The sequence below is a fragment of the Nyctibius grandis genome, chromosome 7 (assembly GCF_013368605.1).
Source record: "Nyctibius grandis isolate bNycGra1 chromosome 7, bNycGra1.pri, whole genome shotgun sequence".
NCBI classification, from domain to species: domain Eukaryota; kingdom Metazoa; phylum Chordata; class Aves; order Nyctibiiformes; family Nyctibiidae; genus Nyctibius; species Nyctibius grandis.
This window is the reverse complement of record NC_090664.1, coordinates 2,368,101-2,386,338: the sequence shown is the minus strand read 5'-3', so window position 1 is coordinate 2,386,338 and position 18,238 is coordinate 2,368,101. Positions and strand designations below refer to the sequence as shown.

At 39.8% G+C, this 18,238-nt stretch overlaps 1 protein-coding gene across 1 annotated transcript in view; it reads left to right on the top strand.

The window, feature by feature from the left end:
* Nucleotides 1–18,238, top strand: part of TRANK1 (tetratricopeptide repeat and ankyrin repeat containing 1) — a 49,237-nt gene that overhangs the window by 23,599 nt on the left and 7,400 nt on the right. The window contains exons 13-21 of the mRNA XM_068405254.1: nt 900–3,779; nt 4,365–4,564; nt 5,036–5,173; nt 8,466–8,606; nt 9,338–9,494; nt 10,058–10,146; nt 14,130–14,233; nt 15,880–16,012; nt 16,899–17,044. Coding sequence (XP_068261355.1) covers nt 900–3,779; nt 4,365–4,564; nt 5,036–5,173; nt 8,466–8,606; nt 9,338–9,494; nt 10,058–10,146; nt 14,130–14,233; nt 15,880–16,012; nt 16,899–17,044 — 3,988 coding nt within the window. The remainder of the gene's footprint in view (nt 1–899; nt 3,780–4,364; nt 4,565–5,035; nt 5,174–8,465; nt 8,607–9,337; nt 9,495–10,057; nt 10,147–14,129; nt 14,234–15,879; nt 16,013–16,898; nt 17,045–18,238) is intronic.

Here is an 18,238-nt window from a genome sequence, read left to right as displayed (position 1 = left end):
CAGCAGGCTTTGAAGGAAATCCTACAGTGGTGTCTGAAATCTGTTTCTGTGTTTTTGTATAATTGTAAATCAAGCAAAGTTTTGTTCAGAGGAGGAGTGAGTGAGAGGACTGTAGGGCTTACATAAAAATGTAAGAAATTCAGATAAACTGTCAAATTAAGCCCCAAAGTCAGGTTTGATTTTAAATTAAGAAAAAAATGCATTTTTGCGTTGAAGTATTAAAATAATTAAAAATACTGAATTTATTCATTTTTAAATCACACACATTTCACTTAATAGCTTTAGAGAGATTAAAAGCATAGATAATGCCACTTGTAAATTTTAAATCAAAAGATTACGAGGCCAAATGACAGTATCTTCTCATAAGTATTTTTCACTGTGTACAGTTTTTGAGGTGGAATTTCTTTACAATCATTTTTGTGTGTCACTATTTTACAGTTAGGAAAGAAATGTTTCATATATAATCTGATTTAAATCACATATATAATCTGGATTAAATCTAGAAAGCTGTAGAATATCTCTTCTCTCTTCCCCCTTTCCCCCGCCCTGGGAGGTATTGCACTAATCTTATTTTGTATGAAATTTCTCTAGGGGCCTCAGATATCAGGAAATCATTGGGATTTGCCACAGGTTGTTGTAGTAAACCAAAGTTTTCTGCAGCAGATTATTTCTGGGTGGCATATTACAATGAACCAAATGACCCCAGAGCGGTATTAGAAAAACTCACTTTTGAGCCATTTCAAATAAGCATGTTTTACAAACATGAAATGTAGATTTTTTTTTTTGTTTGTTTGTTTTGTTTTGAAAGCAAATTGGTTTTCATTTAACAGCTGCAGAAAAAAAGTATTAAAAATTGTTGGCCTACAAAGCAGCCTTTTTATTTGTTCTCTTACTTTCAGATGGCACTGGTTTAAACATCCTGAACTACCTACTTGATCTCTTTGCTTCAAGACCTTCTGACTTCCAGTATCTTAATCCAAACATGCAAGATGAGAATGGAAATACAGTGATGCATGTTATTTTTCAGAGAGGATTTTCAAAACAGGCTAAGAGAATAATGGAGTCATTGGCAAAATTTGATGTTAACTTCAATATAAAAAACAAATTAGGAAGAGATGTGAGGCATAGAATTAAAAAAAATGACCCACTGCTACTTGCTTGGAATAATGCTGCTTTGGGGAAAAAAAAGTACCGGCAGGATATAGCAGGGCAGTCGGTTAAAACCTCTAAGCCCATTCCAGCCTCTGAGACTTCACAGCCAAAGAGTGCAGGGCGTTCTTCATCTGGGTCCTCATTAAAGGCACCATCTGGCAACGCAGCACATAATGATTTAAAAACCCCATGTTCTGTGAAGACAAAAAAAGCTCAATTGGTGAAGCAGGAAACAGAAAGAGTAAATAGCCCTTTAACGCTGCAGGAAAGTCTAGTGCAGGCCATCACAGCTTTAATTCAGCAACTGAAATTGGGTGACACCCTAAGAAAGGATCATCCTCTGCTACAAAAGCCATCTTCAGCCCAGACTAATTTAGGAGAGGGAAAAAGTGAGTCCTTGCAACCTTGGGGAAGCATAGTTTATCCTGAAGGAAAAGGGGCTGATTGGGAGAGAAAGAAAGGAGCAGGGGAGTTTAGTATGGCCCTGCCTAATGGAGAGAAGGAAGAACGAGAGGAAGAGAAGGGGAAGATTCTGGATATTGAGGCATATGTGCAGGAGTTTGATAACATGACCTGGGAAATAGAGTGCACTCCTGAAACGCTGAAGACATTGGGCAGCAAAGCTGTGCCTCGTTATCTGAAAACTAAAACTATAATGACAATTAAGCAGCTTGGCAATGGGGAATGGACTAGGGGCCTTCAGAAGCCACTGAAACACTTGAAAGCTGATATCCAGCTGTATGAAGCCAAGTTGGGCAAAGGTGCAAGAATGCTATGGGAACTTGCAATCGACTTTTCTCCTCGTTGCAGTGAGAGTGCGGAAAAGATTATGGAGACAGAACAGATAAAAAGTCTTCCAGAAAAATCGGGTAGAGTTTACACGGAAATAATCAGAATCTGGGCCATTGTTTTTGACCACTGCAAGCTGAACCGTGTCTTAGAAAATATATGTATTTCCTACAATCGTGGTTTATCCTGCATCTTGAGGAAGAAGCTCAAGGGCATAAATGAAGGACATCAGAACCATAATGTGACAACACAGAAGCGTGTTCCACGTTGTTATGTTGAAGACCCAGAGGCAGAAAAATCAAAAGAACGTACCATACCTGAGTATTTCCCTCCAGCCAGTGCGGCAGAATTGGAATACAATATAATGAAATTTCACAGCTTCAGTACTAACATGGCACTTAACATTATAAATGATGTACATTCTTCTGTTGAATACCCATTCCGAGTTGGGGAGTTGGAGTACGCAGTAATTGATCTCAATCCAAAGCCCATGGAACCAATCATTTTAATCGGGCGAAGTGGGACAGGGAAGACTACTTGCTGCTTGTATAGGCTTTGGAAGAAATTCTATTCGTACTGGGAAAAATCCACCTTGGCAAATGGTCCTCTGCTGGAGAGGCAAACATGGCAGCAGAGACGGTGCAGTGAGGTTGAAAAAGCTAGGTTAGAGAAGGAAGAGAGTGAACTAAAACAGGACAGTGACGATTCAAGTGAGGAGCAGGTGAGCGACGAGCAAGACGAGGACAGCGAGGATGAAAAGGTTCCTGTGGGCACAGCTGCTGTGGAAATGAATGCATGTGACGACCATGCAGAAGACCAAATGCGTAGCACAGAAGCTTTGAACAGGCTGGAGCACTTGCACCAGATCTTTGTGACAAAAAATCCTGTCTTGTGCCAAGAAGTTCAGAAGAATTTCATTGAACTTAGCAAGTCTTCCAAGGTAACCAGTCACTTCAAGCCTCTGGAGCCAAATGTTCACAGGCTACAGGACATTAAAGATGAAAATTTTCCACTGTTTGTCACCTCCAAGCAGTTGTTGCTGTTACTGGATGCATCCATGCCTGACCCATTTTTTCCAAGAGACGAAGATGGAAGCCTTAAAAGAACCATTGTTGGTTGGAGTCCTCAGGAAGACTTGGTTGTACCAAATTGGCAAGACGAGGATGAAGAAGGTAACGTTGATACAGAACATGGTGATGATGAAGGAGCTGCAGATGTGTACTCTAGGGAAAGTGATCCTCGGACTTTTGTGACTTATGATGTATTTGCAAATGAAATGTGGCCGAAAATGATAAAAGGTAAAAGCTTCTACAATCCAGCACTGGTTTGGAAAGAAATAAAATCATTTCTGAAAGGCTCTTTTGAGGCACTGGGTTGCTTTGGAGGTAAACTTACTGAGGAGCAGTACAAAAAGCTAGGCCGAAAGAGGTCACCGAACTTCACAGAAGACAGGAGTGAAATCTATCACCTCTTTTGTCTTTATCAGCAGATACGATCACAGAGAGGTTACTTCGATGAAGAAGACTTGCTGTATAATTTATCTCAAAGACTCTCAAAGCTCAGGGAGCTGCCGTGGTCCATCCATGAGTTTTATGGTGATGAGATACAGGATTTCACCCAAGCTGAGTTAGCACTGTTAATGAAATGCATCAATGACCCTAATGCCATGTTTCTAACTGGTGACACTGCCCAGAGCATAATGAAAGGAGTTGCTTTTCGTTTTAGTGATCTGAGGTCACTGTTTCATTACGCAAGCAAGAACTCCATGAACAAGAAGCAGCGTATTAGAAAACCAAAAAGGATATATCAGTTGTACCAGAACTACAGATCCCATTCAGGTAGAGTAACAAATTTATTTATGATCTGAGCCTGTGCTCTTCAGTTGTCACTAATGCTTGAGGTTTTCTACTGGCCAATTCAAAGCATCTTTAAGCGGCCTGTTTCTTTAAGAGATCAGATGGTCATTTTTTTGCCAGTTTGGTATTTTGACATCTCAACTGGAAAACCAAGAATGAACATTTTTGAAATTGTCATTTTTTTGAACACTCTTGCTTACTGCATGTTTGGACTGTATTTGAAGGAAAACATAACAAATAACCATACCCATTTCTGTTGTCCCATCCCCAAATCACTAGAGTTTGCAGCATTGGTGTGCTGCTACTGCTTTTCTTACTTGTTTCTCATTTATGACCTTCATTTTGTGAGGATGCTGCTAAGCCTTTGTAGCGGCTTTCTGACCTTTACAGGCCCAAGAATGAGGTCCACTCAAAATGGCAGAAACGCAAAGTGGACCTTACAGCTTCCCTCTTCTCTGACTAGTGTTTTTTATCATGATATTTCTTAATTTCAAAATTCTAAAAAAAATCCGTTAAAAGTGTGTTCAGTCAGACTGAAGTTTAAAATCTGTATTCTGTTTATTACAGGTATTCTTCGTTTAGCTTCTGGAGTGGTTGATTTGCTTCAGCATTATTTCCCAGAATCTTTTGATCGTCTTCCTAAGGACTGCGGTCTCTTTGATGGACCAAAACCTACGGTCTTGGAGTCCTGCAGTATTAGTGACCTAGCAATTCTTCTGAGAGGCAACAAAAGGAAAACACAACCCATTGAATTTGGAGCACATCAGGTTTGCTTTTCTTAGGTATAAGGCTTTTTGCAGATTCTTCCCGCTCTGTTGCTAAATCATCATTTTATATGGACTGCCCACAACTTTCTTTTTTTAAGCCCTTGTATCTCACGGATAAATTATACTTTTTAAACTTAAATCTTTATTGTGTTGGTTTCTGTTTCTTAATACACATCTGGCTCTTTCTATTCTTTTTTTTTTTTTTGCATCAGGTGTTGCCTGTCCCATTCCTTTCGAACTCCAAATTTTCTTCCATCAGATCTACAGCTGTCTGCACATACCACGCGTTTGCCAGTCTTCTAGTGGCAGCTTTGTGACCGTTTTTGTGGAGTGTGCTGGAATGTGTGTTAATGTTGTCTGGTTTTGAGAAGGCTCTGGCATGATCATGACATATTTGTATACTCTCTCTATGCAGCTGTTACCTTTTTTTTTCTTCCTAATATGTTCTTTTTATAATGTATTTTATGACAGGTGGTATTAGTGGCAAATGAAACTGCAAAGGAGAAGATACCTGAGGAACTCAGTTTAGCACTTGTACTGACAGTTTATGAAGCAAAGGGCTTGGAATTTGATGATGTTCTCCTTTACAACTTTTTCACAGACTCAGAGGTATTTAATTCTTACCCATTTTCTGTGTTTTTTTTCTTAAGTCTTGATTTTACATGTGGTCTAATTGGTTTCCAGCTGGGGAAGGATTCCGTGTTTCCTCTAAATATGGATGGTTTCATCACAGTAGAAAACAAGACTGGTAGGTTTTTGAATTGAGACTGTCTTTTTCCTTCAGATTGGCTGTTGCAATTTAAGGGAGAGCCTTGGGGTTCACAAGGTGAGGTACACACACACACACACACACCCCTATTTCTGCTGCATACCAAGACTACTCTGCTAGTTATAGTGTGTCCCTCCTGGCTGCTCCCTGGTCAGGTCAGAGCAGTTGGTGGAGGGACACTCTATCACTCTCTCATATTCTTTACCTTATACTGGGGTTCTGGATCCCCCAAAAAGCACCTTAGACACCCTGCTTTGCATCACCACTCTGTTCACAGTGCAGTTATTTTGATGTGCTAGCTCATGGACCTGAAATCATTTCTTAGCCCCAGACAAAATGAAAGAGAATGCTTTTTTTTTTTTTTTTAATTAAAAGCTTAGTAAAACAATTATGTTTAGAATCAAATAGTGTGTTTACATGTTTGAGAGCAGGGAGGAGCATGCTCTATAGCCATCCACAGCTTAGCTCCAGAAATCTCATTCTGGTCTAGCTCAGGAGTTGTCAGGAAACTTGGGACTGTCTCACAGTTTATAGTGGAGACCCTCACCTATAGAATGGCATCGGATAAAGTCGACTTTCTTCCCTGGAGGTGTTGTGTTTTGTATTTATGTACTCCTTTTTCCCCCTTTATGGTTCTCTGGGGAGCTCAGACCCTGTCTCTCCAGGGTTTCCTGTGACTCCAGACCTGGCAGGGGTGCAGTCCTCGAGGCTCCTTGCAAAGAGATGTCAACCACAGCAGCCTCACTGTTGTTGCTGGGGCACCAACGAGCCTCCCCGCTCCCTGCCCCTAGCCAGGCAGTAGACAGCATCCTTCCTGAACATGCCTGCATAGACTCGAGAATGCCCGTGACTGAGCTGCTCTGCAATTAAACATTCAGTGTGAACATCTCTGTTGCAGATTCCCCCTGCCTCTAGCCCTCAAAACAGTGTCTCAGATGTGGTTTTCAGCAGATGAAAACTACAGATGTATAAAGGAAAACTGAGGGGCAGCTTGCTGGTGACTTGGTGACTCTTCATAGAGTTTAGTGAACATTATGTGGTGAGGGCAGAAGGAAAAAGCTTGAGGTAAATGACCTTGTATCTGGCTTACTGAGATTCGTGGACAGTATGATACTGGCTGTCATGGTAGATTTCTCAAAGCTGTTTTCATTTTGGTGATGCAAGTTGTGCTCAGGAAAAACACTGAACCATTTATCCAAATTTAGCAGAATCAGTTTAACATAGTTGAGTTGTGTAGAGCATTTTAACTTAGACTAATGTATGTCAGGCCTGGAGAACCTGAAAAAAAATAACACCTGTCTGTGTGCTCTTTATGCTTTTTTGTTTTGTTTTGTTTTTTTTTATTGGGCTTGAAAATGAGATTTGAAATGAGTCTTTTTTCAAGAAGCAGATTTGAATGAAGGATCTAAAACGAAAAAAAAAAAACCCAAACCCAGCAAGCTGTTAACCAAACTGATACCGTTAGCTGTTGTTATTTTGTAATCCATGGCGGGCTTAGGAGTGTTTTGATTGATGATTTAGTGCAATCTTAACTTCAAAATACATTTTGCAAGAAAGGTTTCTTGCATTTTTCCCCTTAGGAAGATGGTTAACCTGTATCAGGTTGCTTGAAGCTCTGAACTATATATATTAAAAAACCCAAACTGTTTCAGGCTTATTATGAGTATTTTTCATTTTGTTCAAGAAACTTGGCACCGTGTAACCAGATTTCAATTAAATATGAAAAAGAGGAAAAATGAATATAACTCAAAATATACTTATGATTTTGTGGGTTGTTAGTTTTGTGGGGGATCAGGAACCCACAAAACGCTGTGATCAGGAGCTGGCATTTGTTACATGGCGTGAGAGTGCACACCACCAATCTGCTGCCACACTTACCATATATTTAAGCATGTTTGTGCACATTTGTAGACATTTCTCACATGTCCTTATGTCAGAGTCCAATACCCTCTGACCAGGCTGCTTTTTTAGGTATTTTTCATGGATGTTTTTTCTTCCAAGGGGGTGTGTTGGCAGGTGCCATTCCATGCCCTGGCTCAGACCAGCACTAGTGATTAGTGGTGTTGCACAGTGAGCAACACTGTCTGGATCAGCCTTGCTCCAAGTCTTCTTGGTGCTACGGTGATGAGGACGTTGGTGAGTTGTGGGCCAGCTGGTCTGCAACTCACTGAGCTTGTCAGTCTTGTAGTGTCAAGGAGACTTGGCGGTTACCATCCTGACCTACAGGCTAGGATCTATCCAACATGTCTTAGCAGATTTTAGCGTGACAGATTGCAACTCGTGAGCGTTATTCCACCTCTATTCACCTTTCACCCTGCCCTGAGCTGGCAGGGAGCTGCCTGGCCCAGCAGTCAGCATACCCCCACAGTGAGTCTGCCTGTTGTGGCATTGGGGTTTGTAGGAGAATCCCCAGCACTAGGACTAAATCTTGAGCCTCGTCCATGGTGAGGGTAACCTGATTTCTTCCTTTTCCCCATAGATGGGCCATCCATTGGAGGGGTGTATCTTCAAGTTTAGCTGAAAATTTATAGTGCACCCAAGGAGGTTTTCATCTTTAATATCAAATTTACTTATTTGATATATTAGGTGTTGCATATGATTTGGGTTTAGAAGGGTGATACAGCAGTATCCTGAAATCACAAGACAAGCATAATATAACAGTGGCAATATACAGCAGAATCACAATGCAAACGTGATTCCCATTAGTGGTCCCTGTATGCTCCACCATCATGATCCCAGTCCCTGGGAAGTATTACATAGCTTGAAGCCAGCTCAAGCCAGTTGGACTCTTCAAGGTTTGTTTTCTTTGTTGCTCAGGAGGACATCACTAGCTGTTTCAGGGAAAGTTGTTTATTCAGCCTGATGACTGCCTGGTACAGCTATGTATCTCAAACAAAGGTTACCCTCTAATACCGCTTGTATTGAGATGAAGTTCAGCTTTCTTGATGGAAATTGGTGGTCATTCTTTACATTCTTCCCTGAGATAATTATTTTTTTTCCACCCATCTCCTCTGAGCCTTTTTCCGTTGTTGGGGGTGTGTTGATCGATCACAACGTCTGACCTTACCTTTTGCATATGTGGGCAGTAGTGATTGCTGCATACAAGTAAACCTAATTTTCTTGACATTTTAGGCTAGCAAAGAATGGAAGATTATTTCTTCTTATACTCCTGATTCGGATGTTCAAGCAGGAAGCAAATTGCTAATTGAAATGCCTTTAGAGGATGCTACTGGTATGCAGAAAAGAATTCCTTTTAATGTAGAAATGTACAAGGTGAGTTTTTTGTAACATTGGGAATAGGAAGGATGAACTAAATTCTTAAATCTTGGAAATAGGGAAATTTCTTCAAGAAATGCTTTCACCCTGTAGTTCCGTGTTTATCAAGATTGCTTTATCTTTTTGGTAGTTGTTCACATTTGTATAATATAAACTTGATTTTGAAAGATAAGAGACTTTTTGTGGATGTAATTTTATAAGAGAACAAAAACTACATGAAATTGACTCCTAGGTATATTTACAGAACAGCTATGGTTAAAGCAAATGGCAAATCAGCTTGCCAGTATTTATTATTGCTTTAGTCTGGTTTCAGATTGGTGTCACTACCTTAAAATTAAGGAAACTTCTTAGAATCTAGCGAGTCAGATATTTTCAAGGTTGTATGGTAAAAAATGCATAATTATATGTGCACGTGATTAGAAGGAAAATGGACTGTCACACCTGCAGCTGCTAGATTTGCTGCAGCATGCAAATTAGCTGGACAATGGCTTTTGTAATTGAAAAATCACATATTTAATGTTTAGACTTGCTTACTTAAAGATACTTCATTATTTGTTATTCATTCTGTATATATTAGCTGTTTTCTTACAACTGCAAAGTACATTTCCTTCTGACAATTTAGCTCATCTGGTATTTCATTTATTTTATTTTGATGTGTTCCTTTTTGTTTTGGTTTGTTTTTTTTTTTTGTTTTTTTTTTTTGTTTTTGCTTTTTGTTTCTGCTTCAGATGCTGAATGGAGAACTAAAGCAATTGTATACTGCCGTTACAAGAGCCAGGGTCAATCTTTGGATCTTTGATGAAGACAGTGATAAACGGGCTCCAGCTTTTAAGTATTTCATCAAAAGAGAATTTGTTCAGGTTGTCAAAGCAGATGAAAAGAAAGGTAAAGTTATCCTAAAACTTTCTTAAAAGACTGTCAAACAGGACAGCCTCCTCATGCTTTCTTGCTTTTAGGCTGTGTAATAAGAAGGTTAAATCCCGTGGTCCCTCTAACATTGATAACTTCATTTGCAAATTTCCACTGATTTCAGTGGGTCTTATTTCTTTTGACTCTAAAGATCGGTTGTATATGTTAATACATAACTTCATTGCTAGTTCATTAGTATAATTTTTCCTGCACAGTAATGAAGGCTGTTCATGGAAAACCATTCCAGATAAAAGAAACGTATAAAATGAAAGAATTTGGTTTCTATAAAGATAGTGTATTTACTCAAAAGTTTTGTCCAAAAAACAAGCATGATTTTTAAAGGTCTTTCAAAACCAAACCAAACTTGTTGATTTTCAGTCATGATTGAGAGGGATAAAATGTATTTAACTCATAGTTACCCTCACTGATGTGAGCACAAATCATAGTTTGGAACATTATGAGATGTTAATGCTTAGTTTTGGACAGTGATTTCTGTCGTTTAGCCATTCTAACATAAAATGATTACCCCAACCTTCTAGACTTAGATGACAGCATGTTTGCTAAAACTTCAACTCCAGAAGAATGGATTGCACAGGGAGACTACTATGCTAAACATCAGTTCTGGGAGGTAGGAGCATATGTTTATCTGAAATAAGGATTCTTGTCTGTTCTGAAACCTTTTTTCCTCTTCTTTGCATCTATAAAATTATCTGTAAGCCTTCAGTTGCTCTGTAGCAGTGTATCTTGGTTTGTGGTTTGTAGTTGTCCACAGACTACTTGTGAACTACTTGCAAGAAGTAAGCAGGGAGAACAAGCCTGTTGTCTGTAGTTGTAACTTCACTACTCAGAAATTTGCAGTCCCATGAGGGAAAAACATTTTAATGCACACAAATGAAAGATGGTTGGAGAAAACAATTATTAGCAACGACTGGAATTTGTGAATCTAAACCATGTTCTTGACAATATCATTACACATTACTGTAGGAAAATGAAAACATTTCTTGGAAGTGTATTGATTTGAGTGATGATCTCAGAGCCCTTTTATGCTTTTTGGACAGTAATTAGGGATGGATACAAAACACATTAAAGAATAGCATGTAAGAACCAAGGGAACACTAAGAAAACTGCAGAAAGAGTAGCAAAATGATGGCTTCATTCCACGTTTAAAAAACGTGGAGGTTTTACAGTCTTTTATTTCCTAAATTGATAGTTAATACAATCCCGATATGGGATGACAGTTAATGGAATGGAAGCAAAACCCAGCTAGGATGACAACACCAATGAATAATTCTACAAGGAATTAAGGGATATCTCTAGATCAACTGCCCCTGTCCTTATGGGTGATTTTAACTTCCCAGACATCAACTGGGAATATCATACAGAGGACACAAACAGCTCCTGGAAATTTCTGGAGCACATTGAAGGTAACTTCTTGGTGCAGGTACTAAGGGAGCCAACTAGGAAAGGTGCCCTCCTATATTTGTTGTTTGTAAACAGAGAGGGACTTGTAGGCAAAGTGGTGATTGGTGGCTGTCTTAGTCACAGTGACCATGAACAAAACTTTGGCCCTGGATATGGGGAGGGCAGACTTTGAGCTGCTGAAGAAGCTAGTTAGTAAGGTCCCCTGGGAATCTGCTTTTGAAGATCTTGGGGTCCATGAATGCTGGACACTTTTTAAGAGACGTCTTTTAAAAGCACAGGAGCAGGCAATTCCAAAGTGTCGCAAGTCAAACAAGCAGGGCAGAAGGCTGGCTTGGCTGAGTAAGGATCTTCTTCTAGAACTTAGGCAGAAAAGGGAAGGGTATGGATATTGGAAACAAGAACAGACAACACAGGAGGACTACAGAGATGCTGTTCACCCCTGTAGGGAGAAAATTCATGTGGCCAAAGCTTGATTAGAGTTCAAGCTGGCCAGCACTGTGAAGGACAACAAAAAGGGCTTTTTTAAATATGTTAACAGCAAGAAGAGGACCAGAGATAACATTGGTCCGTTACCTGATGAGGTTGGTGACCTCACAAATAGGGATGTAGACAAAGCAGAGATGTTTAATGCCTTCTTGGCCTATATCTTTAACACCAATGATGGGCCCGGGGACCCCCAGAGCCCTGTGTTGGAAGACTGTGACTGGGGGGGTGATAAACTCCCAGCTGAATCTGAACTTGTTTGAGACTTGCTTCTTCAGCTGGATGCACATAAGTCTGTGGGGCCTGATGGCATTCATTCCAGGGTACTGAAAGCTGGCTGATTTATTGCGGGACCTCTCTCCCATTATTTTTCAACAGTCTTGGAAGTCTGGAGAGGTCCCAGTCAACTGGAAGCTGGCAAATGTTGTCCCAATTTTCAAGAAGGGTAAGAAGGAAGACACTGGTAATTACAGGCTTGTCAGTCTCACTTCAGTGCCTGGTAAAATTATGGAGGAGGTTATTCTGGGAGTTACTCAAAAACACTTAGGAGACAATGCAGTCATTGGTTATAGCCAGGATGAGTTCATGAGGGGAAAGTCCTACTTAATCAACTTAATTTCCTTTTATGACAAGGTCACCCATCTAGCTGACCAAGGGAAGCCAGTAGATGCGGTGGTTTTGGATTTTAGCAAAGCTTTTGATATTGTCTCTCAGAGTATCCTTCTGGACAAAAAGTCCAGCACACAGCTAGACAAGTCCATAATATGTTGGGTGAGCAATTGGCTGGTGGGTTGGGCCAAAGAATTGTAGTAAATGGAGTTGTATCAGGCTGGCAGCCAGTCACCAGTGGGGTTCCCCAGGGCTTGATTTTAGGGCCAGTGCTCTTTAATGTTTTTATAAACGATCTGGACACAGGAGTTGAATGTACATTAAGTTTGCTGATGATACTAAACTAGGAGGAGCTGTGGACTCTCTCTGAGGCTTTACAGAAATATCTGGATAGACTAGAGAGGTGGGCAATCACCAACCATATGAAATTTAACAAGAGCAAGTGCCAGATTCTGCGCTTGGGACGGGGTAATCCTGGTTATACATAGAAACTGTGGGACGAGAGGCTGGAGAGCAGCCCTGAAGAAAGAGATCTGGGGGTTTGGGTTGATGGCAAATTGAATATGAGTCAACAGTGTGCCCTGACAGCAAAAAGGGCCAACTGTGTCCTGGGGTGCATCAAGCAAGGCATAGCTAGCCAGTCAAAGGAGGTGATTGTCCTACCCTACGCTGCAGTGGTGTGACCCTGCCTTGAGTACCATGGGTGGTTTTGGGTGCCTCAGTGTAAGAAGGACATCAAACTATTAGAGTGTGTCCAGAGGTGGGTGACCAAGATGGTGAAAAGTCTCAAAGGCAAGACTTTATGAGGAGTGGCTGAGGTCACTTGGCTTGTTCAGCTTGGAGAAAAGAAGGCTGAAGGGTGACCACGTCGCAGTCTACCACTCCCTCAAGGAGGGCAGCAGAGGGAGAGGTGCTGATCTCCTCTTTCTGGTGACCAGTGATAGGACACGAGGAAATGGAATGAAGCTGCGTCAAAGGAAATTCAGATGGGACATAAGGAAAAGGTTCTTCACTAAGAGGGTGGTTGGTCACTGGAACAGGCTCCCTGGTCACGGCACCAAGCCTGTCAGAGTTCAGAGAGTGTCTGGATGATGCTCTTAGTTATGGTTTAGTTTTAGGGAGTCCTGCGAGGAGCAAGGAGATGGACTCAATGATCCTTATGATTCCCTTCCAGCTTGAGATATTCTATGAAATAGAATTTTGCATACTTTTTTTGATCATGGCAGAAGGAGAGCCTCCATTTTTTGCTGATAGCAACATGCAATTTTTTTGTGTGGAAAAATAGATACTTATAACAAGGTAAAAATCAAAATAATTAGCTGCCACTATCCAGACAGTCTTTATCTCCCCTTGAAAAAAAAAAAAAAGGCAGTTTCCTAAATGGACAGAAAAGTGTGTAGATAAAAAACACACAGCTGAAAAAATTTCATCGTGAAATCAGAAAGATATTAGCTATATTATCTGCTATTCATTTTCTTTATAACCCTGATCTTTGCTTATCATTGCTACATAAAGAAATTACCTGGTGAATTTGGCAGTTCTAAGAGTGGCTTGCAATATGCAATTTTCAAACAGAAGCAGCTACTAAATTAATGGATAGAATAAAAAAATAGTGGTGTTGCAGAATGAGCGAGGTGATAATGAAGCGAACCTTGCTAAGAGTATCTGGTGTGGTAAAAGCATGAATAAATGTTCCATGCTTTTCGATTTAATTTTGCACACGTTGGTTCTCCTAACTTTTATTAATAGAATTTATGTGGTGGGTGCCTGGTGACTTACCAATTAATGGTTTAGGCCATCATTCAGATTGCATGTGCTATTTGTTCTATCCCCCTACCAGGAATTCTGCTTCTACTACTTCCATATAAAAGCACTCTAATTAAAATTCTAATTGTGATAGTCGCATGTGGACTGACTTCAAAGCTTTTCTTTTTCTCCTGAAAATACACTGCAATGTTTTACCTTTTCCTTTTTCCAGGCACACTGCTGGTCTTTCTGTTTTCCATTACAGTGACTGTAAAATTAAGTATTGCTTTTTATGTGATAAGCCATGGGCTGGATGCACACGTGTGAATGCTCTGTATGATTTCACGCCAGGTGGCAGCCAAATGTTACCAAAAGGGAGGAGCAGCTGAGAAGTCAAAACTGGCCCTGGCACACGATGCTGTTCTCAAAGTGCACTTAAAGAAAAGCAGCCCCAGGTAAGTGTAAACGCAGCTGAGCGAGTGTCATTCTGTGGTGGCAGACCTCATGGTTGTGTGCAGGGGGAGATTCCCACCACAGTTATGGGACCAGACTGGAGACATCGGAGAACCACTGAGGCAAGATGCCTTCACGTCTTTTTCTGTGGGTGGCAAAAGAGATTTAAGAAATTGTAAAGTCTAGCACAGCTCCAACAAGATCTGGGGCACTGCTCCCTTTGGGGAGGAGTGAAAGCAGTTGTATGCCGTAGGCTGTCCAAATCAAATGTGGCCCTTGAAAGGGCTTACTGGTTCTGTGAGGGAAAAGCAATAGGGTTTTCATCACCTCAAGAGGCTTTATATTCTTAGATATAGATAGAAGAGCATATGTCATCAGCAGTGCTCAACTCCAGTTAATCCCATTGCATATTCACTTAACAAAGAAGGAATGGTGTTGTATTTTGGGGAAGAAAAGCTGCGAACAGAAGTGAGCTTTGAGGTAAAATTAGTGTTAGAGTCAATCTAAACTAAACAAGCAGAACAAAGTCTGAACCAAAGGGCAGTTTTAAAGGGACAGATTTTGAGATAAATCGCTTGGTTCATGCTGTCAGCTGGGCAAAATAGCTCAAGGGTTTGACAGGGGAGAAAGTTTGCAGTTTCCTGAAGAGGCTGAAAAACTGTTTGGGACTTGTCTCAAATAAGACAGGAAAAAAACTTCATGGGGAGGACTCCAGACCTAAATGAATTGCTTCCTGGTTGTGCTGGGGAGGCTGAAAACTAGCAGTGATAGCAGAGTGGGTAAGGAATGACTAGAGCAGAGGAAGCTAGCACTGAAGGGAGAAGGGGGAACAGTCTGGAAAAATGTTATTACTGGAGTTAATCAAGGTTTTACCTTTTTTAATTACCTGTTTCATATTAGTGGACCTGGCTAGAAGTATAAGGATTCTCATAAAATTTCGTGATCACAGAGAATTTGTTGATGGGGCTGAAAAAAACTTTTTTTCAGTTGGCTGTAAGCTGGGATGCTTGTCAACTGGATAAAATTTGAGAAGAAGGAATTGGGTATATTACGACATGTTAAATTGATAGAACATATGTAATAACGAAGCTGCAAAAGTGGCATTTTTTTTTAGTAGTGGTATTAATGCTGGTGTACAAAGCATAAGTAAGATTCCTTTGTGCTCTCTAATATGAAATGCTCTGTATGATTCTGATCGTCCAGGCTTAAGAATGATGAATTCAAACTATGTCTGGAAAGAAAATAGACATGCTGCAATGATACCAGGAAGGCTGGGCTTGTTTAGTTATGCAGAACAAAGGCTGAGAACGAATTTAATTCTTGTCTTTAATGGCACTGGGGCTAAACATCAGAAAGGAAGAAGGAGCAAGTTAAGCTAGAAAAGAGAAGCAACACAAAACCACACTAATATACTTAGTTTGAGAATTTTTTTTAAAAAAGCAGCTTTTTAGTGCTAGAGCGGTGAGATTCTGGAACAGACTTCTGGACAGAACAGTGCCAGCTCAAAATATAGCTAACTGTGAGGTAATAACTCATCAGGTTATGGATGAAGAAGGCATGATGTCAGTGTTGGTTGGATTCAGTCACAGGTCATGTGATCCTAAACTTAATTTGGATGTAAGCGGTAATTTCCTCTTACTTTCTACAGGGAAAAACAGATGGAATACATGACATTGGCCAAAACTTACTTGGAATGTGGAGAACCAAAACTATCACTAAAATGTCTGTTTCAATCAAAGGAGTTCCGGCTTTGTGCAGAACTGTGTAAAAAGTTAGGAAAGGTATTAAATCCTTTAAACTATCCTCTCCTTATCACTTTCCTCTTCCTACAGCTTTTTTCCCCTCATTATTACTCATAAGGTAATAGTATTTTTCTGTGACGTGGTAGTAGCTGAACTAAAACAGCTCTTTAAGCTGGGCTGTTCAAGAGGGGAAAGATTTGTCAAAGAATAGCCAGAAGAGGAATGAAGAGGACAATGATGCAATTCTGCAGTCTAGGTTTATTTCTTTGGCTTTCCTCAAGCGTCACCATCAGGCATTTCTGCTTTGCAGCCGAAAGTTAATTAATGATTTCATGAAACTTAAGCTGTTACTTCATTCAGTACTCTGATGATATTGAAGCTTCGCTGATTACAGCCATCTAAATGGAACCTTGAAACTTGCAAGGGTTAAGTAGTGTACTAACAATAAGTGTATGAGGATATTTAACATTTTTTATTTGCAATGCATTTCCACTAAAAGAATGTAAAGAATGTTCCCAAATATTTAAAGATACGAGGTTAGGGTTCCCATTCTTCATCTGTAACTGTTTTAATTTAATCGTGTTGATTCTGAGAAATTTGCAAGTCCACAGAAGCGTGTGTGGTGTTTTGTAACAACAGGCAGGGCTGGGTGAATAAAAAGTATTTTGGAAATCCTGAATATTACCTTTAATTTTACATTCTAGTTCTTTGGACACAAATATTTTGAAGATTTTTAAAAATCAATTCAGTGTTAATGATGGTTACTTAAATATGTATTTGATTACATTCAGATACTTTAATTACACTTTATTAAAGTGTGCTTGTCTATGAGACACCTACATGATGGAATTACTAAATTTATTCTATTCATGTAGTTTTGACTGTTTAGAGCATTTCAGTTTCATTCCTGACTTCTGCATTGCAGATGAAAGATGCTGCAGTTTACTATCAGAAAAGCCAGTGCTACAAAGAAGCATCTGAATGTTATGAACAAATTGAGGAGTTTGATCTGGCAATTAAAATGTATTGTCAGCAAGAACTCTATGAAGAAGCAGCAAAGGCAGTTGAAAGGTATGTCTTCCAAGATGGTACTGGAATATAATTCTCTTTTCCATTTCCAAATTCAGCATAATACAGCTGGCTCACCATAACGTTTTCACAAGAGTTTTGGCTGGTGACTTTGTTTTATATGAAGTTAAAGTAACTTCATCAGAATTCTCACTTGGGCAATGATACCATGGTGAGAGCGTTCTACTGCGCTCACAGCTGGAGCAGTGAGTAGCTTCATTTTCTGGGGAATTTTTTCCAGTCTGTATTACCAGTTATGCAAGTTCTCCTTCAGCCAGTGCTCTGAAGCAAGCTCTTATGGTAAATATGACAAAAACATTTAACAGAAATATTAAATACTTCTCTTTTAAGAGTGAAATAATAATGGATTTAGTCACTGACTTCTGTAGGAGTATAACCATTAGATGTGTGGTATGTAATGCAGCAGTTGTTGTGGCAAATGAACTATTTGTCCCTCGAAATCTCTAACTTAAAGTAAAGAATAGTAATTTAAATGACCAGCTTGCACTGCCTCTCTGACAGATTCTTGGTCCCAGTCTCTGAGATGAGCTTTTCCATACCATCTCCCCTCTGGTAGCTCAGGGCAGTTAAGAACTGCCTCGCACTGTGCTTGATAAACTGATTTTATTAGTATCTCTTTAACAGAACTTTGCATCTGGCACCATTCCTGTGACCTCATTAGCACATTCTTGTGTAAACAGTTCATTTATTGGCCGCACCTTTCATTACACCTAAATTGATTGATGACTTCGAAAGAATATATACACCAGTTAGAATTCTAGCAAGGCCTACTGTTAGACACCTTCCCTGAAATCCTTTGTGATGTACCTTTAATAACGGCAGCTGTTTTTTGAAGGACTAAAGCTTGTTTAATACTTAGTTTGATTAAAAAGTTTAAGCATTAAAGTCACCTTACCAACTGACGATCTTTTAAATCAGCTTCCCCAAGTCTTTCAGGCGAATTCATCAGCACAGGTACAAAAATCTGCACTCCCACATTTATCATGAAAAAGATGAAAATGAAAAGCTAATGATAATTTACTCACGCATTAGGAAAAAATTACTCATTCTCAGCATGCAGGAGAGAATACTTTTGCAAGACTGGCTTAGGGGATATCTTAATAATTTCACATCAGCCAATAATAATTAATGACTGAGCATTTTAAAGTGCGTGTTTTGAAAGATGCAACCGGGTAC